The sequence below is a fragment of the Cariama cristata genome, unplaced genomic scaffold (genome assembly GCF_000690535.1).
Source record: "Cariama cristata isolate BGI_N322 unplaced genomic scaffold, ASM69053v1 scaffold11413, whole genome shotgun sequence".
In the NCBI taxonomy this organism is placed as follows: Eukaryota; Metazoa; Chordata; class Aves; order Cariamiformes; family Cariamidae; genus Cariama; species Cariama cristata.
In genome coordinates this window covers 5283-26632 of record NW_009608963.1, presented here as the reverse complement: position 1 = coordinate 26632, position 21350 = coordinate 5283, and the positions used below count along the sequence as shown (strand labels likewise).

Sequence of the window (21350 nt, the reverse complement as noted above, 5' to 3'; positions counted from 1 at the left end):
GGCTTCCTCCTGCGACTGCAGAGGCAAACCTGAATGGCAGTTTTATTTCAAGATGCTTATAGTAGAAGGTAGGGCGGCCCAGCTCTCTGTAGCTGTATCGCCCTGGCAGCGCCCATGGGGATGGCAGAGAAACCGTGAGTCTTTCTTGCAAAAGGTCTGGTCCAGGCTCTGCACTTTTGCACGTTTTGGGCTCCCCTTAGGAGCCACGCAGGCATTTCCCGGCCTTTGACTTTCCAGATTTCACACTTTCATACAAAGTTTCTAGATGGGAAAAACTTCTTAAGAGGCTTGTGTTCATTTGTTTTTCTGAAGAAAAACGCAAGGCTCTCCTCAGTGTGAGGGATCACATTGACTGTGAATCACAGAATGGTTTGGTTGGAGGGGACCTTAAAGCCCATCCAGTTACAACCCCCTGCCATGGGCAGGGACACCTTCCACCAGACCAGGTTGCTCACAGCCCCATCCAACCTGGCCTTGAACACTGCCAGGGATGGGGCAGCCACAGCTTCTCTGGGCAACCTCTGCCACTGCCTCGCCACCCTCCCCGGGAAGAATTTCTTCCTAATATCTCATCTGAATCTTCCCTCTTCCAGTTTAAAGCCATTGCCCCTTCTCCTATCACTCCCTGCCCTTGTACAAAGTCCCTCCCCACCTTTCTTGTAGCCCCTTTAGGTACGGGAAGGCTGCTCTAAGGTGTCCCTGGAGCCTTCTCTTCTCCAGGCTGAACAACCCCAACTCTCTCAGCCTGTCCTCACAGCAGAGGTGCTCCAGCCCTCGGATCATCTTCGTGGCCTCCTCTGGACTCGCTCCAACAGGTCCATGTCTTTCTGGTGCTGAGGACCCCAGAGCTGAAGGCAGGACTGCAGGGGGGTCTCACCGGAGCGGGGCAGAGGGGCAGAACCCCTTCTATGGGTGTTGCTACAAAGCTTTCGCTGTTCCCAGCAACATGTTGGCTGCCGCTGGTTACTGCTTTGGTTGTAGGTAATGTCGGGAGGCTCCAACTCTGCGATCGGGTGCCTCTTACAGGAGGCCGTGTGTATATAGGACAGTATATAATACAAAGACAGGTGCACTTTCAAGCAGACCCTTTTCTCATTAGGTTATAACATGAGATTTTTGTTTATTTGGTTTTTAGGTTTTTTTAAGTCTTAAGGCATTTATACCTCCATACTTGGAAGTAAAAAAACTCCTGCGTAGAATCAAAATAGTGAAGAGGGCTTACTCCAGAGTACCCACAGGTTATGTACACGCTTAGGAAATATGTGGCTGGGTGACCCTTTGATGACCCATCCTTCTGGCCATCTCGTAACCCTGCGTGATGAGATGTTCCCAGCCCGAGGGACATCCAAAGGTGCCTCTTCATCTGTGTGAGAGCACAGGCCTTGTTTAAAAAGAAAATAAAATGGAATGTGCACAGACCTGAATTGCAATATTGCTCAAACTTTATGTGAAGAGATAATGCAAGGAGCACCAGGACTGAGCTCTCAGAGCATTTTCCCACTGTTTTTTAGGGAGTGGCCTTCAAGGGAGCTCTTCCTCCTCCAAACCATCCCTTCAGACCTCCTTCATCCCGCGGCACGCTGGTGGACAAGAGGGGCTGCCATGCACCTGGGTGGTTCCTTTACATCCCCCTTCTCTTATTGCTTGAGGTTACCGGCCTGCTCCCGGGAAGATCGCTCGGCAGAGTGTGTCCCTGGCCGGGCACCTCGGTACTCTTGCATCCTCTCGTTTGGGGGAACCTGATTCTTTCAACTGTAGGACTATTCTTCATTTGATGAGTAATTTTGTGGTCATGCTACCCTTCCCCTTTGGACGTGAGGTTTCCCCAGCTGCTTTAAAGAGACTTCATCATCCGTTCGAGTGCTCCCTTGGGTCAGGAAGGTGCCGGAGGAGAAGCGCTTGTGCCAGGTTTCTTCTCTGCCCTCCGCCCAGTGGGATGCATGGGGGTGTATGTGGAGGGTTGGGAGGTGACAATACTGGGCTGTTGATACACACCGTGCTTTTCCCTGGCCATCACCTCTGGAATGGAGAGAGTGGTACGTCTGCTTGTAGCACCATGCTTTGCTTTATGCTTAGAAATAAGCCCGTCCCGGGAGGCTGGGGACCCGCCGCTGCTCCTTTCTGTCTGCAGCAGGAAGGTACCCGTGTATCAGGCAGGGCGCCGGATCGGGAAGGTGTGACCAGAGCGATGCTTAATCATGTTTTTCACTTCAAAACAGAAGGAAAAATATTTCTTTTGCTGTTGGGACAGTTCAGGACCTGTGAAGGAGCCACAAAGTGTCGGGGGGGTGGAGGGGTTGTGTGAGAGAGGTTGCAAACGCACGGGGAGCTGGGGATGGTGGGAGCGTGCCGATGGAGAGGCAGGAACGGCGCGGGGGGTCCCCGAAGCGATGCACGTCTAGGACGTAGCTGCAAGATGGAGGGTCCTGAGGAGAAGAGTGGAGAAATGTCTGAGCAAGGATGCTGGGAGCTGGAGGAGTGTGTGGCAGAGAGGTGCTGGGAAAGGAGGAAGGGTGGACATGGGAGAGCAGATGGAGAAGTGAATCACAGCTGGAGGCTTCTCCACATGGTCCCGTGTGTCTGGTGACAAATCTTGTCCAAGATGTCTTTTCTGAAAGCTGTAAAGGAAGATCAAAAATACAGGGGACCTCAGCTTTAAACTATTGCCGGGGGGAGAGGAAGGAGAAGAGGTTGACTCATAGATGACATATGGATTTTTTTGGTGGGTGGGAGTGAATTGACTTACTTTCTAGGCTCGGAGATGGATGGTGTGGTAGTGAATGCATTCTTGAGATACAAAGGAGGTGAAGGACTGGGATTAAATAAACACAGCCTGAAGGATGGATGCTAGAGACCAGGACAAAATCCAAGCAGGAGAAATAAGCAAGTAAGCTGGAGGAGACAGCCTGACTGCCCTCTTGTTTGGGGTGAGGCATGAGATGCAAATTGGGCCCTAATGTACATACGTGAGACCCCTCGAAGCGCAATTTTCAGGGCGTTGCTGGGACAGGTCCTGAAGACCAGCCTGCTATATTCCAGTAGCTGTGCCGAGGGGCTGGTGTTGGCGTATCCCCTTGTTTCTCCTCCAACGCCCCTCAGCATTGCACAGGCCTGCGGGGAGGCATCCACCCTGCGCGGACCCCGCGGGATGGGAGCCGTACCATGGCCTGGAGCCAGCCGCTCCTCAGTCACCGGCCGTGTTTCTCCCATCACCACGTTTTCTCAGGAATTTTTTTTTTCTCTTCAAAACCATGTCTATCCAACCCAATCCTGCTCTGTGCTCTCCATCCGTGTTCTTTCCCGCTCCGTACGGCGGCCAGCATAGTTGTAACTTCAGCCTTGGTTTCTTCATTATCTAAAGAGCTGAAATAACGCTGTACTTTGCCCTGCACATCTATAGACACGTCAGGAAAAGGGGCTTAAAGTGTCTCGGAGGCACTATGCGATTGGGGAATATAAAATATTTCAGCAGCAATGTAAGAAATTAATTTAGACAACCTTAATGGGAAGGGTATGGCTGTGCCTGGAAAGGTAAACCTGATGGCATCTTTTTGTTCTTGAATCGATGTAAATGAATGGGTTTAAAACTCAATATCCGGATTTTCTGGATTTAATCTAATATAGACTTTCAGTTGTGAAAAGTCTGTAATTGTTCAGCGAAGCCAAAATAGATTGTCCCCACTGTATATTAAAGATACACAACCTCATTTTAAACTGTGTACTGAAAAGAAATCAAAGAACTTCTTAATTTGGTGCTAACATATTATGAAAATTAAGACACTTTTAAATGAACACTTCCTTAAAAAACCCCATTGTTCCAGCTGTTTCCTTCTGCTTTTCTCTTGGCTTAGACAGTGCCCCTCTCAACTTCCACCCTGACTCGTGTGCTGGCAGACTTCCATCCTGGTTTCCAGTGTAAATGATTTCCAGCTTTCCCTCCTCCCCAGGCAGGCAGGAGCATCACCGAGAGCCTTGGTGCTCGAGTTGCTCCTGCAAGTGCTCGCAGGGTGTCCAGCTTCACAAGCCTGGTACTCCCGTGCTGGAAAAAAGATTTCAGAGATGCCGTAGTCCCGCAGATCACCTGTAACAAATGTGAAATTTATTCAGTACTGAAACACACCTGCCCAGCGACGCTCGAGAGTCGTGTGTCACGCTGGCGGCACCGTCGCTGTCGAAGGGATGCACGGGGCAAGGGAGAACAGCGGTGATTTGGGAGCCTGCGGAGAGGGGAGATTTCAGGCTGTTTTCCAAACTAGCTAGCAAGGGAGGGGGGATGTAATGCAATAATATTTAGCTTTCTTGCAAGGCACATCAGCTAATGACTTTTAAAGTATTTCCATTAAAAAGAACCCACAACCTTTAAATGTTATCCTTCCTTATCAGTGAGGGAGCTGAACCATAAGGAGATGACGGGACTCCCTGGCGATAAGCAAGCAGATTTCACAATGTGAGAGGGGACAAGGAGCCCTGAAAGGAAGCAGCGGGGGAGACGAGGGGGTTGATCAAAGTGTTAAAGCGGAACATTCGGAGTTGCCATTTCCCGCTGAGAAACGCATCGCAGCAAAGTGGCTCCGATGATGTCTCAGACAGTCTCCTAGAAAAAGGGAGGGTGTGTACTTTCCTCGTGAGCAGCCAGGCCTTCCGACAGAGCAGAGGCAGCCGTACCTCATCTAAGACTCCAACGGACCCTTCATGACCCCAACCCCAAGTGATGTTTTCCAAAACTGTGTCAGAAACCTACCTCTTCCACGCACAGCTTGGGATGTCCAACTAGCTGTAGAGCCAACGCCGTCGAAAGAGTAACGCTCTCACGCAACACGATATAACACTTCAGTACTCTTGTCTCTGTCATTCTTTCATTTATCTTTATTTGTAAAAGTTATATAAAATGCCTTTTAAAATTGGTCTGGTGAAACAGGCAGGTTTTCCAATGTTGACCAGGTTTCTGTATAGGAATAATGTAGAAGTAGCAAGACGTGGGTACACGGCAAAGCAACTGAGCCAGACTGCTAGGAAAGGCTGTCATCACATCATTGACATCATGAAACTGTGTAGTGACACGAGCTCATGTGCACTGCTGTCGATAATGCTTTATTACAGAACTTCAGTCTCACGGCTTAGTAACCAGCCGCTTCACAGTGGGGGGAAAAAAATACATTCAGGAGAATTTACAAAAGCTACACTGCAAAATTTGAAACACTTTTACAAAGGAGGAAGGACAAATCTGGTGCCAAAACCAGAGGCTGACAGCCTCATCCATTGCTACAGTATCACTTTGGCACTGACCACTTCCAGACTCTTAACCCTGCACAAGGCAAATCTATTTCTAGAATAACAAAGAACAGAAGCTTAATGGCACCTACTGCTTTGAAGAAAACGTGATGCAGGCCTTTGAGTAAAGCAGAAAGGCTCATAGTAGTGTTCAGGGCCACGGAGAGGTAAAAGAGTCAACTGGCTGATGGACAAAGGGCTGTAGGCATGGTACCTTGTGGGAAAGCAGAGTGACTAGCACAGCCTCCGGGTTTCAAGGACACGCTGTGTACGGACACTTAGATTACAAGACATTACTACTACTGGGGGAGTAGGAAGAGCCCTTTGCTTATGTAGAAGTCGCTAGAGGAAGGCGGGGATCTCTACTGTAAGAAGACACACTGACAATACAAAATTAAGGCTGCTGTGAGCAGTTCTTGGTCCTTGCCTTGAAAATAACCAAATTTAGTAAATTTATGCTTGTTGAGCGCATTTTCTTTTTTGAAGCAGTCAGCCAGACAGCCACTGCAAACGCACCTGCAATACTATCTAAAAGGCAGCTGCTTTTATAGGATTATTAAAAAACCTTCAGACTTCTTAGCCAACTAAGAGCTTTTCCTCACAGATTTTCCTATGGATCAGAAAACGTGTTCTCAAGTCTTTGCTGTCATGGCAGGTAATGTCCTGGGTGTAAAATAAGCTGGGAGAGTTATTCCATCCATTTCATTAAAGAAGAGGGTGAGTGTGGAGGGAGGGATCCATGCAAATGTGGTGTGGAGGACACCTTGGCTCCAACCTCTCACCTTATCCACTGCCAGGCCTGTTACCGGTGGGCCAAGGCAGAAGGGGAAGAAGTGGCAGAAGCCCTGCCCAAGGCTCTCACTAGGTCCTGCCCAGCCTCTCCTACCATAGTTGCTTCCAGAGAGTTCAGAGAAGCCCTGGTAAAATGCCATCTCCTAAAACAAAACCCTATGTCAGAACACTTACAGGTGCAAAACTCCATTTGCCTCGATAATTCCACAATACTCTGGAATCAGAAAATGTAGTTTATGTAGTAAGTCCTCCTGCGTCATCTAAGCTATCTATTGTGTGACCAGCCATGCCTTACAGTAAGGTGCTTTCTCTTCTCGCTTCTGGATATAGCACCGGCAGTTAAAACAGAGGTAAGGTTGTTTCAGAGTGGTGCAGCACTTCTGCTGGAACGCAGGAATAGGGCACTTGTGAGTCGTCTTTTCCCCTCATTTCCACATCTTGTTTCTTCAACGAGCTCTGCAAGCTCAAGCTGGCCATAGCATGGAGGTACTGCTCAAAAAGTTGACTTGACCCTCTGTAGTTTCAGGGTGACCCCGAGAAGAAGCAGGTGTTGCCTGCTGTGCTGAATCATGTTCCTGTGTTCCTGAATTTATTTAAAACACAGCAGTCATGAAATCACAATTCTGCCTGATCCTTCTTCCAAAACACTGCCATGTTGAACTTCCTAGACGTGCTGTGCTTGTCCTCAAAGGAGGGAGACCCTTTCTAGAATTCATCTTCCTGAAACACATACTATACAGATAAAGATGTGGAACAGTGTAACTTTTTGAGGGGATAAAGGGGGGTAACTTTGCTACCTGCTTACAGTCACTAAAACAGCAATACCTTTTAGACTTTTTTTTTTAAATGCTAAGCCTCCTAGTAAAAAAAAAAACAAACCACCACTTTTTACGGCATTACAGAGCTTTGATCCTATGGCACAAAGACCTGCTTCTGTGCACTGTGTTTTTAAACTTTCTTTTTTCATTGCAATGATGACAAAATGGGAAAGCGTTACGCAGACAGCGATGTAGCACACTCTACAGCAGTTCTATTGCTATGAACGGTGAAAGCTATGACCACAGACAGGGCAAACACAAGTGAACTAAGGGGGAATTTCTCCTCTTTGTCCTTTCCTCCACCTCTAAACTGGGTGGGAAAAGGCAGTATATTACAAAAGACAGTGTCAAGCACTATACCTAGCATACAAAACAGAGCAGATGATTGGACAGATCACTGCAAAGGACTTCATAAGCCAAATTTTTAAAAACGCACAAACCCTTTAAAAAATAATCAGTATACAATCACAATGCAATAGGAACATAAAGGGGCTTTTTCTGAATTCCGCATATTCTGGCCACCCGTCTCTCCCACCCCACTCCTCATAAGTCCATTTTTGCAAGCTCTGGGAAGTCCAGTTCTACATCCTCACAGAGTAAGTGAATGGTGGGCTAATGCTGCTAATTTATGAGATCCTGGAGCTCCTCATCAGTCAGCTCGTTGACTTCCATGATCTTTTTCAAGTGCTCCATATACCGGGCGTGGTCTTGCAAAAAGTGCGGTACCCTCATGTTCTCAATCACAGCTAATCCTTTCAGGCGGTCCACATCCTCATATGAGATCTGTAAGGAAGGACATGGGTTAATTTTGCACTACAGTCCTCTTACTTCTCTGCTGCGGCTCTAAATCCTCTCTTGTAGATGAGAAGCAGATTTCAGAGCAGGGGAATTTAAAAGCTTGTGAGAATCCTTTGAAAACATGAGTAACTAACTGTGTGCCTCAGTGGAAGACACAAAAAAATGTTATTTTAGCAAATGCCTCCGTACTTCCTGATTCTGCTTTTGATTCGGTGAACGGACTCATAGGAACCTGAATGAGAATGACCTACAGCAGCTGCAGAAATAGAGGGGGAAAGGATGGAGCACATCTGAGTCTTGGAGTCTCTTCTCAAAGAAAGAGGTGGAAAGATTGACATGAGAGTGGAAAAAACACGGTGCCAAAGACTGAGGAACTAGAAAGGGAGTGCAGGACAGGCCTGGCACAGGAAGCAGGCAGGCTACGGCTTTGGGAAAGGCATGGTGCCAGCTGACCTGAACTGTGATGTTTTCATTTTCACTACCAAATATGCTTATGCAAAGCTAAATGAAAATGCACCTCTAGTAACTAACTACAGCATGGGCAACCCTTAAGCATCCCAATTTTTTGTTTGTTTGTTTTTCCCCATTCAATAGCAGGGCGGAGATTAGGTTTGCCTCTTGGCATCAGAGCCTTCTGGGTATAGGTGTGACACTCTCAAACGTTTTCCAGCTACTACAGGGCCTACTACTTTTTTTCTAATGAAAGCTGAGATTTTTCTCCATATGTTTATGATGCTACGAGCTAGGATTTCCAGTCTTGAGCTCACAGTAGCTCAAGGTGCTGTGAACGATGGCCCAGAAAGGACGAATGCTTTGGCTGTGCAATAGCTACACAAGCTGCCCTGCAAGCACAGAACAGGACTCCTTGGCCAGCTATCCAGTGCGATGAAATTTATGTGGTTGCTGCTTTGTCTACAAGCTGCGTGTTCTGGGCACCCTACAGACAGAAGCACATGTACTGGCAAAACCCACAGGCCTGGCTGTGCTTACTAACTGGCACGTCCTATTTCCTCACAGCAGGTTAGTGCCAGGTGGCTTGAGAGTGGAGCCTCCTTCCTTCCAACCTTTTTTACCCCCCGTTTCTTCTAAGGAGCTGAGCACTGCACGGTGAGGGTTCCCTGGAAACAGCCTGCCCTCTTAGCAGGTGATCGTTTCTATTCAAAAAAGATTAAAGTGAGCACGAATGATCCATGCCAATGTGTGAGGGGCATGGAAGGTCTCTCTGGGAAGGCACGACGGTGTAATCTGGACTGCTAAACCTGATCCATAGAGGCAGTCAGAGATAGGTGCGTATCTTGCTGATAACGGGAACAAAGTCCGCAAAGAGAATGAATTTGCATCTGAGTATACGTATGCTTTTCCATCTGCAATGATAAGATGCATCCTAATTAAAAAAATGAATGTACACCCACGCCCAGGCTTACTCCAGTGACTATGATACTGCTGTTTGAAGATGGTGTGGCATTACACCTGACTGAAAGTATTTAGGAGGAGATACAGAGGAGCTATACAAAATCGTACCACCTCCTCTCAGCCTGGAGACACAGCACCAAACAAGATTAAATGCAATTTTATTTTCAGAGCTTCCTAATTTCGTTCAGTTACCTAAATAGTTCTGCTCACCAATATGGATGTTTGTGACACTAAAGGCAAAACTTCTTAAATGTGGACCAAAACCCTCTATCATAATATGCCACTTCCCTTTATCACACATTGATTGCCAAGTAGGCAGAAATGTTGGTGTACCAGCTCCAAATGCAAGCATAACAACATCAATTTGAATCAAATCAATTTTGACAAAGTTTCTGCACTTCTTAGTATGATATTGGGAACAAACAAGCAATGACAGTCAGAATGGACATAAAATATGTTCTGTGAATGTAGAAATACCATATATTCTGGGGAAAAAAAAAAGACTCATTTTTGAAAAACATCAGAGGTGCCATCAGTGAGAGAAATTTGGGATTAAAAACTCTTTGTGGTGGAAGGGGATGTGTCAGCATCAAACGGTTAATTTTGTTTTCTACTAGGACCACCATCTTATCTAGCACCTGTCCTGCTTGCCCAAGGCAGTCAGTTGTACTGCAAGTCAGGCAGCACCCTGTAAAGGGAGGAAAGGAAAGTCTGAGAAATATGACCATAAAATCTTAATCTGATAAGTGAGGAATGAGGAAAAGTTGGTAGAAATTTGTAGAACCTCAAACTATTTGTAACATGCACTGTGTAATACAAGGTGCTGTACAGAACAGCGATTTCTAGATCAAAGTAAAACAGAGCACAATGACTCATAGCTCTTTACAGGCCGGCTTGCTGAAATAATAAAACTGTAGCCTTTGGTAAGAATGAGTCCACTCACCTTTCCAAGGGCTGTCAGAAGATGGAAATCAATGGACTCCCTGTATCTCAGGATTCGGAGGATGCCATCCAAGTACACCTGATCCTTATTGAAACAGCCTAAAAGGAATCCAGATGCATTGCACTCTATCAGGGTTTATTCAGGGCATATTCTCAGAAGCCATTGTAAGTATTTTTAAAAACTAGATATTTATATCCCAGATTTTGAAAACCTTCCCAAAAACTAACTAGAAGGCTAAACCCACTAGCCAGTGAAAGAAATCCAACACAGAAGACACTGTCTGTGAATACCCACAGCAACATTGCATCTCTTGTAATAACCAAGAAAGGAGGTCAAACTGTGAGTATGAACTTTTTCACAGTTTTGCAATTTACATTACGACTTCTGACAAAAAAAATCCGTTACTGATTCAGTTTCAAAGTCTCACGAACGTGCATTTTCAGCCTTGTTTTCAACAGCAGAAATCCTGCTGCCTTATTTCAGAAAGTGCAGAGTCCCATTTCTCCCTTTTGCAAAGGTTTCACTGTGTGACATGATGAAAGAGCTCTCCGCACGTTCTGAAAACCTCCCTGAAGCACAAAAATAGAGAGGACAAATAGGGAACCCACCAGGTTGTGATGTGTCAGTCCACCCTCTCTTGGCTCGTACGCAGTAATCCCACCTAGTATTGGGGTCCTTGACAAATTTCCCCACATCCTGGAAAAGCTGACTGAAGGACATTTGGCTAGCCTGATACACTGTGTAGTAGAGCAGGGCAGCTCTCCAAAGAAAAGGGTCTTTGCGGAACAGGACACTGTGAATGCTTGCTAGCCCCTCTTCTGTAGGGTTGATTGGTTTTAACCCATGTTTTCTACGTCCGTTCCAGTTGCACCAAGGCTGGCTGTTGTTGTTAAAACCCCGAAAATAATGAGTTCCTGAAAAGAAAGGGGTATGGGACTTAGAACAGTAGCATTTAATGATTAAAAAAAAAATTTATAAAATATGGAAGGAGATGCCCATTTCAGAACTCTGAACTGGTAGAACTGGGCACTGGGAAAAGTGTCAACTTTAGCCTTGTCTACAACAGAGAATTTTGTCAGAGGTAGATACATGGTGCAATTATTCACCTGCTCACTGCAAGGGGGACTCCCAAAAATGCCTAAGGAATATAAATGTCAGCAGGACTTCAGTTCCCAAATCCGTGGAAAGGAATTTTCAAAAGTGCCTTACATGCTGAATGCCTCTAGCATAGGCTAGGCATTGTAGTGAACAGAAGGAAGGAGAATCAAAGTAAGGAGGCAGAAATGTTGCCCCTTGAAGGTGATTAAAGAGCCCTACTGCAGCCTTGGAAGAGGCTATGACCCCTTACAGTGTGAGTAATAGTGGTTCAAGGTGATTGCAGGGCTTATTCTTCAGTTTAAATACGGGCACTAGCCAAGGTTATCCAGTTTTGACATACTTAATTAGAACAAATTCATTGAAAAGTTTGTAGAAATTTTCCACAGGGCTGGGCCAACCTTGCGTAATGCAAAATCAAGGTAATCCTACACCAGTTTAGGAGTCACTGAGTAAATTCTTCATACCTAAAGCATGTCTATATTTGCAAGCAGTGCAGCATAACAGAAGCAGATTTGTAAAGTGAAATGGCTGGTGCTGAGGTTGAATGGTCACACTAGCTCTAAATTGCTCCCATGAGCAAAATATCCCTGAGCAGTGACAGCACAGAAGGTATGCCCTGGAGCATAGCTTCCAGGATAGCATCATCTGAAAGGATTACACTTTGCCTGCTCCAAGATTCCTTTGGCATGTGAACCTCAGTGCAGTAAGTGGGACTAGCTGGTAGCCTCACTTCAAAAGCTTGCTCCTGATCTATCTAAAACGCTAACGTACATGAACCATGTACATCCTCAAGTGGATCATCTTCCTTTTCCTCCATGCTGCAGTGATCAATAGGTTTCTCCTTCCCTTTAGCACACTTACAGCACAGGTTCTTTAGACAGGGACATCCCCTTCTTCTGTATACGTACACTGCCTGGCCCGTCATTGCAAAATAAGTAAGAATGCATGCAAGTACTCCCCTTTGCCTGAAGAACTGATGTCACGCTCATACCAATTTCATGTCTCAGCATCCCTTCCAGCCAGTGCTCTCGCGCAGTGGAGATATTGATAGTAAGAGTGGGACGGCCATTCACCACTGTCATTGAGGCTCGAGATAGCAGGTCCTCCGTGAGATGGACCACAATCTGAAGATGAGAGAGTTCAGGTAGCAAAGAGCTCTCTTCTCGCTCCTGTTCCTGCTTTTTCCTTTGGCCTTTCCATTCTTTCATTTCTCTTTGGTCCCTTGCCCTTCACAACTCTTCCTCGCTACCCACAACCACCTCTGCCAGACAACTCTGACTCCACTGAGCTATCTGTCACCTGTGCTGCTGACAAAACCTCAGACTTCAGTGGGACTCAGCATGAGGCTTCAGATAGACAGACACGAGACTGCAAAATTTAATATGGTAACACTGACTAGATTCGGGGGGGTGGGGAGCAATCATATGCAGAGTAAGTTAGAGAAAATTCCATTTTTGGAACTGTGTCTAATTATCTTCGTATTACTGAGAGCTGAAAAATATGAGGTAAGCACACATAAATTGACTAGGTATCTATATACTTAACTGTCTGAAACCTTTTTAGTTGCAATTCTAAAGCCACACAAATGAGAGGGGGAAGCACTGTGTACTTTGTTTCCTGATAGATGATGCAGACTTCGAAATATTATTAAAATACTGGTATTGTTTTGGTTTGTTTTATACAGGAACATAGGTCTTGTTTTCCTGTTTTCTCTTGGAAAATTGGTAATCAAAACAAAAACTGCCAGAGAAGGAAATTAATGCATATTGATATATTTTGTTATTTGAGTTTAAAAAGACTTTTTAAGCAAGTGACTGGGAGGGAGAAGGGAAACTCTCTTTTTTGAAGGCTAAGCACCTTTCCCTCTTCATGTAACGCCTAAAGAAACAGTACTGCTCAGAAGAGTACAAGGGCGAGTACCTACAAGGGAGATAATTGTTTTTAATATCAAAGTTAATAAAAAAGCACCTAGGCATCAAAGGCATTAACATGAAACTTCCCTGTACTCAAAATGCACCACTCAGCTTCAAGTTCAATAGCAAACAATCAGCGCCACAAAACTCGTATTTAAGACACAGGAAAGACACAGGTAAATTGCAAAGCATTTAGATTTAAAGCACAGGTACCACTTAGCTTTATTAACATCTCTTCAACTGGAGTGAGTATTTTCATATATTTTAGACCACGCTAAGTGCGATGTATGAACCCTATTTTTGCAGTAAAAGTAAAGTATGTCATTAAGAAGGACATGGGATGTTTGATGAGGGTGTAGGATCCTGCTTCCACGAATGCAAAGGGAGATAAAAGCACAAGCAAAGACCAAAAATATAGTTGTTTTCTGCCTGACTTAAACTGTAGTTTTATAACCTCATTCTTAGACACACAGGTAAAGTCTGGTATCAGTGACAAATTATAGCCTCCTAAAAAGGTGTGATGAGTTTAATGATTTTGCCTAATAATACCATGTTTACTAATTAAACCTAGTTTCTGGGAAACTAATTTTTGTCTCTCGATTTCCCATTCCAGACTCCTCTTGCTCATCACCAGTGATCTCATCCAAGTCTTGGACTGTGTCAGCTGGCGTTTTCATTTGGAGTAATTCTCTTTTTATACATTCCATTTCATCTGACTCTTCCAAGCAATTCTATGTAACTCAGTCAAACTGGACTTTTAAAATCTTGAATACAGGGAATAATTTTTCACACAGGGCTTAAAAAAATTAGATGGTTCAAGTCAGGAAAAATAGTACTCAAATCAACTCAACAAGCCAACTTCTTTCAGACGTTTTTCATTCACTTATGTCACTTTCATTTGTGTCACTGCTTATAAATCAGTCTCCTGGGCTGCTGCTTATTTTTCTTGGCCTTTTCTTAACTCTTTCCTTTGGTGTAAATAATTTGATACAAGAGAACGGATGGCAGAACTGATGAATAAATGGAAATGTGCTAGTCTCCAAGTAGCTGAAAAAAGGAGGGAAGGAAGGGTGTCGTTCTTGGGTACTCCCAAAAGAGGTGAATTTAAGAACAAGCATATATGAATCAGGAAACAGACTCAGAGAGATGGCTGAAGCATTCACAAGGAATTTGCAGCATTTCAATTGTTCGAAACTTAGACTGAGCACAGGCATAAGAAAAATAGGATGTAAGGAATATTCATGTAATTATGGAGGAAAGGCCTCCCAAATGGTCTCTCGGATCCATCCATGTGTAATTTCTAAGATCTGCATAACTGTTTCTTTCCTGATCCAGTGTATGACTTACCTCACCAAGACAGCCTTCTTTCACCATGTATTTCCTGACGTGATTCCAGATGCGACTTTTGGTCAGCAAGCTGCCTCCAGTTGCCTGTTCAAATTTTTCATAGCTTCCATATTTCTGCAATGTCCGCTCCATAATGTTAATGGACTATAAAATATAAAAGTAGAGCAAATATGAATGCAGTAAGACCCCTAGGTCAGACTGGCATGCGTATTCTTTCTCTCCCTCTCAATCTCTCTCTCTCTTTTAAAAATCTCACTTCTTTTTTTAATTCATTGGGAGTCACTATCAAACTGTAGTCATTAGATACAGGCTGACACACTCTGTAATCAATTTATACTATCTTCAGACATACATTAATGCTAAAGTACTGAAAAAAGATTCTGATCATCTCATCTTGGACCCACATACATCGGCATGAAACAGATGATTATCAGTCTAGGGAAATAATCCCCTTTTTCTCTTTAATTTTGGGAATTTTGCACAACTGCCTTGGAAATCAGACATAACAGGCCACAAGGACATTTGCAGTTTAAGTTGTCAGCATCTTTCTTTTTATGGTTTTCCAAAGAATTTTACAAAGATCAATTATTACTGTTATCTCACTTCATTTTTTGGTATTTTCTAATTTAGGAATGCTGAACCATGATTAAGCAGATGTGTAACTATAATTTTAACGATAATATTTCTACCAAAAATGTCTCCTTATGATGAAATTCTCTGTACCACGGGTATCTGTTTCAGAAAGGAGGAGAGAGAACAGGAACTTTATTCACAGAACTTTTGTTTAAAGCTTTCATTTAAATTACAATGCTTCTTTATAACCCCCCAAAATGAAGGACACATGTTTCATTAGAGAAATAAAGTGGTATCAACAATTCTCTTACATATTGCTCCTAGAAGTCCCTTGTGGGTGGAAAGCAGAGCACGATGCCTATAATGTGATCTGAACTCTGCATGTTGAAGATGTTACTGGTGGGCTGTGAAATGCTCATCCCCAGTAATCTACTTCCCAACATGTCATGTCATCCTTAAAAGAAAATGTGGTATAGAATGTCTTCTTGCCCAGCAATAGCCCAGCTACAGGGAACAGCTTTTTTCATAGATATGATAACAGAAGCTCCCAAGAATCTTGTAGAGAAAAAAATATTACTGATATTACCTTAAAAAAAGGAATGCTCTTGCTAAGAAAATACCACTAATGATGAAGGTGGAAATCTTGCAGACTGGGTCTCTTTTTACATTGTACACTCATATTCATGCACGCAGCCGATAACATGCTGCTTGTTTCCAGCTACGTAATTCTGACATTGTCAGATTGGCTTATCGTCCAGAAAAATAGGATTCATTTTGTATCTCTCACAGCTACTAACAACCCTATTCTAATTTTTTTCAAGTTGAAACTAAGCAACCCTGAGTAATTGCTACTGAAAGCCATAAATGCTAGCTAGATGTACTCTTAAAGCTCTTTGAGAGAAACATCGCTTACCTGAATGCCAAAGAAATACTGCACCTAATGTTTAGTATTTTATTAGTTTGTATTCATATGTTTATTTATATTTTGTTTGTTTATATTTTATTTGTTTAGCATTTATATTATTAGTATTAGTTAGGAGTAGTAATTCCTGTTCTTTTCATTGTTATCTAAAAGATCTGGTTTAAGCCCTCTTATGGCTACCAAACAGTGCCAAAAGAAGCAGCGGTTCCAAGGCAAGTCCCCTTGCACAGCAAACTCTGCTGATGCTCAAGGAAGTAACGACAGAGAGAAGCACTAACAAGAGCAAGACAAGGCTCTGTTTAATTGGCAGGTTTAGGTTGTGGTGGTGTTAGCTTTTTTAAACAAATTATTTACAGCCAAGTAGGTCTTTGAATCTGAAGTCACTCATGTGCAGCAACACAGCTTTGTTACTCGAGAGTTACTGTAGAGACATGTACTGGTAAGACATGCTCATGAATCACTTGAGGCAATCAAGTTAGAAAACGGGCTCAGCGACCTGGAGTCAGCCCCCTGTGTTCAGTCAGCTTGTCCTACGTTCAGAAACAGCTCTGCCACACAAGGATTGCACTCTCTGTTGAGATTTGCAAGACAGACAAGGCTTGCATTGCTCTCCTCCCTGCATTGCTTATTTGCTGGGGTGGGGGAAAGCTTTCCAGGTGCATGTCTAGGTAAGACTAAGATGTACCAGATGGAACTTGTTAGGCTAATCAACAGCCATAAAATGGTAGCTGCCCTCCTTTTCAGATCAAGTGGAAAGGAGGGAGAGAGGTAAGAGCAGATTTTTTTTGAGGCTGGTCTACTGAGGCTGTAGTATTTTGAGTTTTACTTGGTGCTTATGGTGGCCTTTCTTTTGCATGCTTGCTCTCAGTGTGATAAAGGGTGTGTTTAAGTAATTTAGAGCTGGTAGAAATGTTTTTAATGAAAAACTTTTCAAATACTTTGTAAGGAATAAAAAATTAATTCTTGCTTGGCTTTTGTATTGGACTGTGTCCTGAAATGAACCTATGTTCCTACTGTGGTATCACCAGAAGTGATGTACAGTCTTTTTCAGTGGAAGAGAGAAGTCTGTGTAGGGCCCTGAGAACTTAAACTACTTGGATGGCCTGATATGCTTTGTGTTATATATTAACACACTTTATCTACAAATCTTAGTTTAGGAGGGAATTTGTTACTAGTGGAGAATGAGTTGTTCTACAACTAAGTGCTTGTCACAGCCAGTGATGCATTCTTGAATCTTCAATGTGCCTAAGCTGTGATATCACCTGGACATAGTAAAGCATTACTCACTGTTGAATGTCATGTTGTTTAGCCTCGCAGCTCCACCTAACTATTTTTCCAACATCTGATAAATTTGCTAATTGTAGGCTGTTGTATTAATGATTTAAAAGGTGTGTAATTCAAACCCTTGCAATGTGGCACAACTGATTTATTTATTAACTCAAAACTGCTATGTTTTTATGAGTACAGGGGAAAAGGATGTACAACTCCCACAGGGGGGATTAATCATTCAAAAAAATTATGATTTTTTTTTTTAAATACATAGGTATATAAAAATAGATTTCCTGCCTTCATGTACAATTCAAAGAAATGGGTGTTAATACACAGGTCACTTGAAGTTGCAACTTCCTTGTTGATTTTGGTTTAGCAAATTGCAACTTATAAGTGATCCACTCTGTAAACACTGCAGACAATTACTTCTAGCCAAGTATTGCCACCTCTAGCATCTGTGCAAAAATAACAAATGCTTTTAGCGTTAAGAAAATTTAATAATGAAGGACAAATAGTTTGAGCCAGGAGGAGTGCTAACAAGAAAACTTTCATAGCACTTAGAGCACACAGTTGCTGCACTGACCTTGAAACGCAGCAGTAAGAGAATTCAATTCTGTAATATTAGATATGTCAATCAATGTGAAAAGCTGCAAGTCTGCATACATTTTTATTCTCAAGTTCTCTTCCCTAAAGACACAAATTGTGTGACTCATGAAAGAACCTTATTATGAAGAAAACAAGATAAAGTAGCATGAAAGGAACAAAGAAACTGAACAAAGTATGAGAAAAGAGACATTAAAAATATTATTTTCAAACATATGAACTAAAAAATGTTTATGTCTGTGAAAAGTCAAGCAATAAAAGTGTTGGGGTCTGCCCAAGGTTTAAAATCGTTGATCCGACTAGAGGTCTGGGGGTGAAGTGGGTGCTCATAAACCTATGTGCTCCCCACTGCAGCACTGCCGTGTTAATGGTTTGCAAATCCATAGTGTTCTTTTGCCTTCAAAACAAAAAAAGGGCAGGGTGTGATTTGTCTTCCAAATATGTTGCAGTGATGCTATATTAACCAATTCTACAGACATGCACAAAAGAAGAAAGGGCAATAAGAAAACACAATCTGTTTCAATGTCCTAGCAAGCTATGCACAGCTGTGGATGAAAATATTTTTGAAATTATAAAAAATCTTCTAAAATTCTGAAATGTCAGGTTTTGAGCTCATTTCACTGGAGTATCCTAAAAGCTCCCTATAAAATTGGTGAGGTCTGTCAGTAAAAAGCTGGTTTTACAGAGATATTAGTCACAGAAGAGCAAGCAAGTGTAAGTTGCTGTAAGCACCTTTTATAGAAGAGGAATAATTCTGCTCCTGCTCACAGAAAGCAAAGCTTCCTAAAATAGGTACAGCAACAAATGAAAGCCAAAAATGTTTCAAAAAACCAAAACTGAATTTATCCTTGTTGCAGGAAAAGGATAAGTACACGCAGTTGTGATTTTACTGCAGACCCAAACCTTGATATTGTGAGTACTTTTTTTGCAACTGAAGTCACCTTTCCTGAACTGAACACTTCCTATAACATACCTACATGTTTCTTCTGACAAGTAAAATCTGCATGGGAAAAAAAAAAAAAAAATACTAGCACGGAGGAAAAGCAAGTGCTCATGCAATATTTGCTGATTACAATTTTGATTAATGCTGCTTTTTCTGGATAGTAAATTTGCATGAAATGGAATTCAAATTTGTGTGGAGATGACAATTTCTAAAGCCAGCCATAGCTAAAAAGAGACAGTGCCACCTCCTGGGCTTGGAGCTGCGTTAAAGCTGCTTTTTCGGTCATTTATATGAAATGCAGGATATTGTTGTTCAGTGTTTTTAGGAGCTGAACTTTGAAGGAATGCTGCTCTTGCTAAGAACTTCCCTAACTTAAACTAAATGTTATGAAACAATTTATATCCTCCTTGGTAAGTTTCAGAACTATCATACTTCATTGAATATTAAATTGTTATAAAGCCTTCATTTTCCCATGCTTTGTATGTAAAGGGAAAAAGATAAAGTTACAAATCAGAATAATATTCAGGAATTATTCATTATTAAAATAGTCATTATTTAGGTGTGGAGTTTCATATCACAAAGAAGTGAAACTCATGGAACAGTAGGATATCTTCCCAAGTTAAGTATCACTTGAAACATGAGATTCTTTATTTAGCTTGTCAAACTTAAACTCGAGCTTTCGAAACCATTTTAAAATAGCAAAAGTGGGAAGAGGATTGCTTCTATTGCTATATAGATAAGCACTGGGTTTTGTCACTTAGGTCAAAGTCAAAAGCAAGGTTTTTGTTGTTGTTTTTTTTGCTTTTTGTAACTGAAAGACAGGTAGGAAGCCAGGGCAGTTACACAGAATGGGAATGTCTGTAGCTATGTTACCAGTGTGGCTGCATATTATGGAAAAAAAAAAAGGGGGGGAGGAGGAAGGGGGGTGTCTTCTTCAATTTTACCTCTCTCTGGAATGGAATTTGTCTGCTGCTTGATTGAGCCTAATGTATATGCAAATATCACTTCAAAGTTGATTAAAGTTGATTAAGACAAGGAACATCAACACATGCTTATCCAATAACCGTGACCTCAAATAACTGCTATCCCCTCCCAATCCCTCACCAAGAGGATTGGCAGAATTTCTACATTTTTTTTTTTCCCCCTCTGTTTATTAAAGCCTATTTAGGCATTGTATTTTTCCTGTATTGGACTCTACTCCATTGCCTAAACATCTTTCATGCCTTCAGTTATGTGTCATGTAAACCCATTTATAAGGAAGGATAGAATTCTATAAATATTAGGAAGGCTTTCATTTTTTTAATCAAAATATTTTCTTTCAGTTCTACTATTGTATTCTTATCTTTGATGAACTTTTCAAACAGTAGGGGAGGATGACAAGGAGAAACAACTTGCTACAAACAAAGCCAAATACCACCTTAATATGTGTAGGAAAAAAATAATTAGTGGAAAAGGAGGGAAAAAAATAACTATACCTGTTTAAGAAATCTGTCAGATGCATGGCTGTGCTTCGCTAACACACTAGGCAGAGCAGGGTTTGCATATTCAAATTGAGGATTGTATGTGAAATCTGACTTGAAGAATTTCATTTTCTCCTTCTCCACATTGGAAGGCTTGATTGCAGTCAGTAAACAGAGTTTTTGGCCAGAGGCATCACCTTCTTTTCCATGGCTTTTTGAGGACTGGGATTGCTTTGGCTTTGTTAGATTAAAATGCCTCTTAGTTCTACTTCTGGGTCGAGATGGCAGTCCTACAGTGCTCCCTGCAACCGAAATACCGTTTGTAAACTTCACGCTGGTAGACACTGGGCTAGTGACGATGATGGAGGGCTGCCTGTTTGTGCAGTACCATCCACTGCTGAGCAAGGGTAGCGGGACTTTGATTTTGCGGTGCTCGCTGCTTCTCAGGGTGGGACAACACTTTGTAGTTTTTCTGTGTTTCTTGTGGTGAGCAGATGACTGCTTTTGAGCGTGGTGTTTTTTCTCCTCTTTGCTCTGCAGGAGGACGTTGTAGCTACTGGTTCCTGTTGTGAAAATGTCCTTAAGGATCCCAGGAGGTGGGTGCTGGAGGCTGTTTTCATTATTTATGTTCAGCTTATGTTCTTCTGGACTCAGGACTGATTTCCTAGAAAGCTCTGTCTTAGGCCAGTGAAGTTTTTCTGCATTGAGGGGAGGGAAAAAAAAAAAAAGCTGAGGACAAATTTGATAGTTTTACATAGCAATACTAATCTTAAGGACTCAAAACTGCAGCAGAAATGAAACACAGGACTTGTCTTAACTGCAGTCGCATCAAGTTACTCTTGACTTTTAGACATATGGGAGAACTGTGCGTGTGTATCACTTTTGAACAATTAGACTGGGACTTGTAAGACCCAGCTAAACCAGTATTTTATGCTTGCATCTCCATGCATGAGTGCACTGTTTGCAGCTAAGGACTAGCTTGTTCAACACAAGACCCTGTGCAGGACTTTACGAGTGTTTACTGATACATTTACAAATTTTTAGTTCTGAGCAAAATCTGATTGATTTTATTAATGCAAGGAAGGCTTTCTCTATGGATAAAGAATAACTTAAAAAATAGGAAACTGTATAGGAGTATGTGAGCAGCATTTACAGTGACGTCCCACAGCGATCTGTGCTGTGATATA

General features: G+C 42.6%; 1 protein-coding gene across 1 annotated transcript; it reads right to left on the bottom strand.

Moving 5' to 3' along the window:
* Positions 1 to 7389: 7389 nt before the first annotated feature.
* Positions 7390 to 20861, bottom strand: KIAA0895 (KIAA0895 ortholog; the record flags this gene model as incomplete). The annotated part of the gene is made up of 6 exons (XM_009697354.1): positions 7390 to 7664; positions 10036 to 10133; positions 10644 to 10949; positions 12125 to 12257; positions 14394 to 14537; positions 20179 to 20861. Coding segments are annotated over 6 exons (1526 nt in total), but the record flags the coding sequence as incomplete, so codon positions are not given.
* Positions 20862 to 21350: the final 489 nt, after the last annotated feature.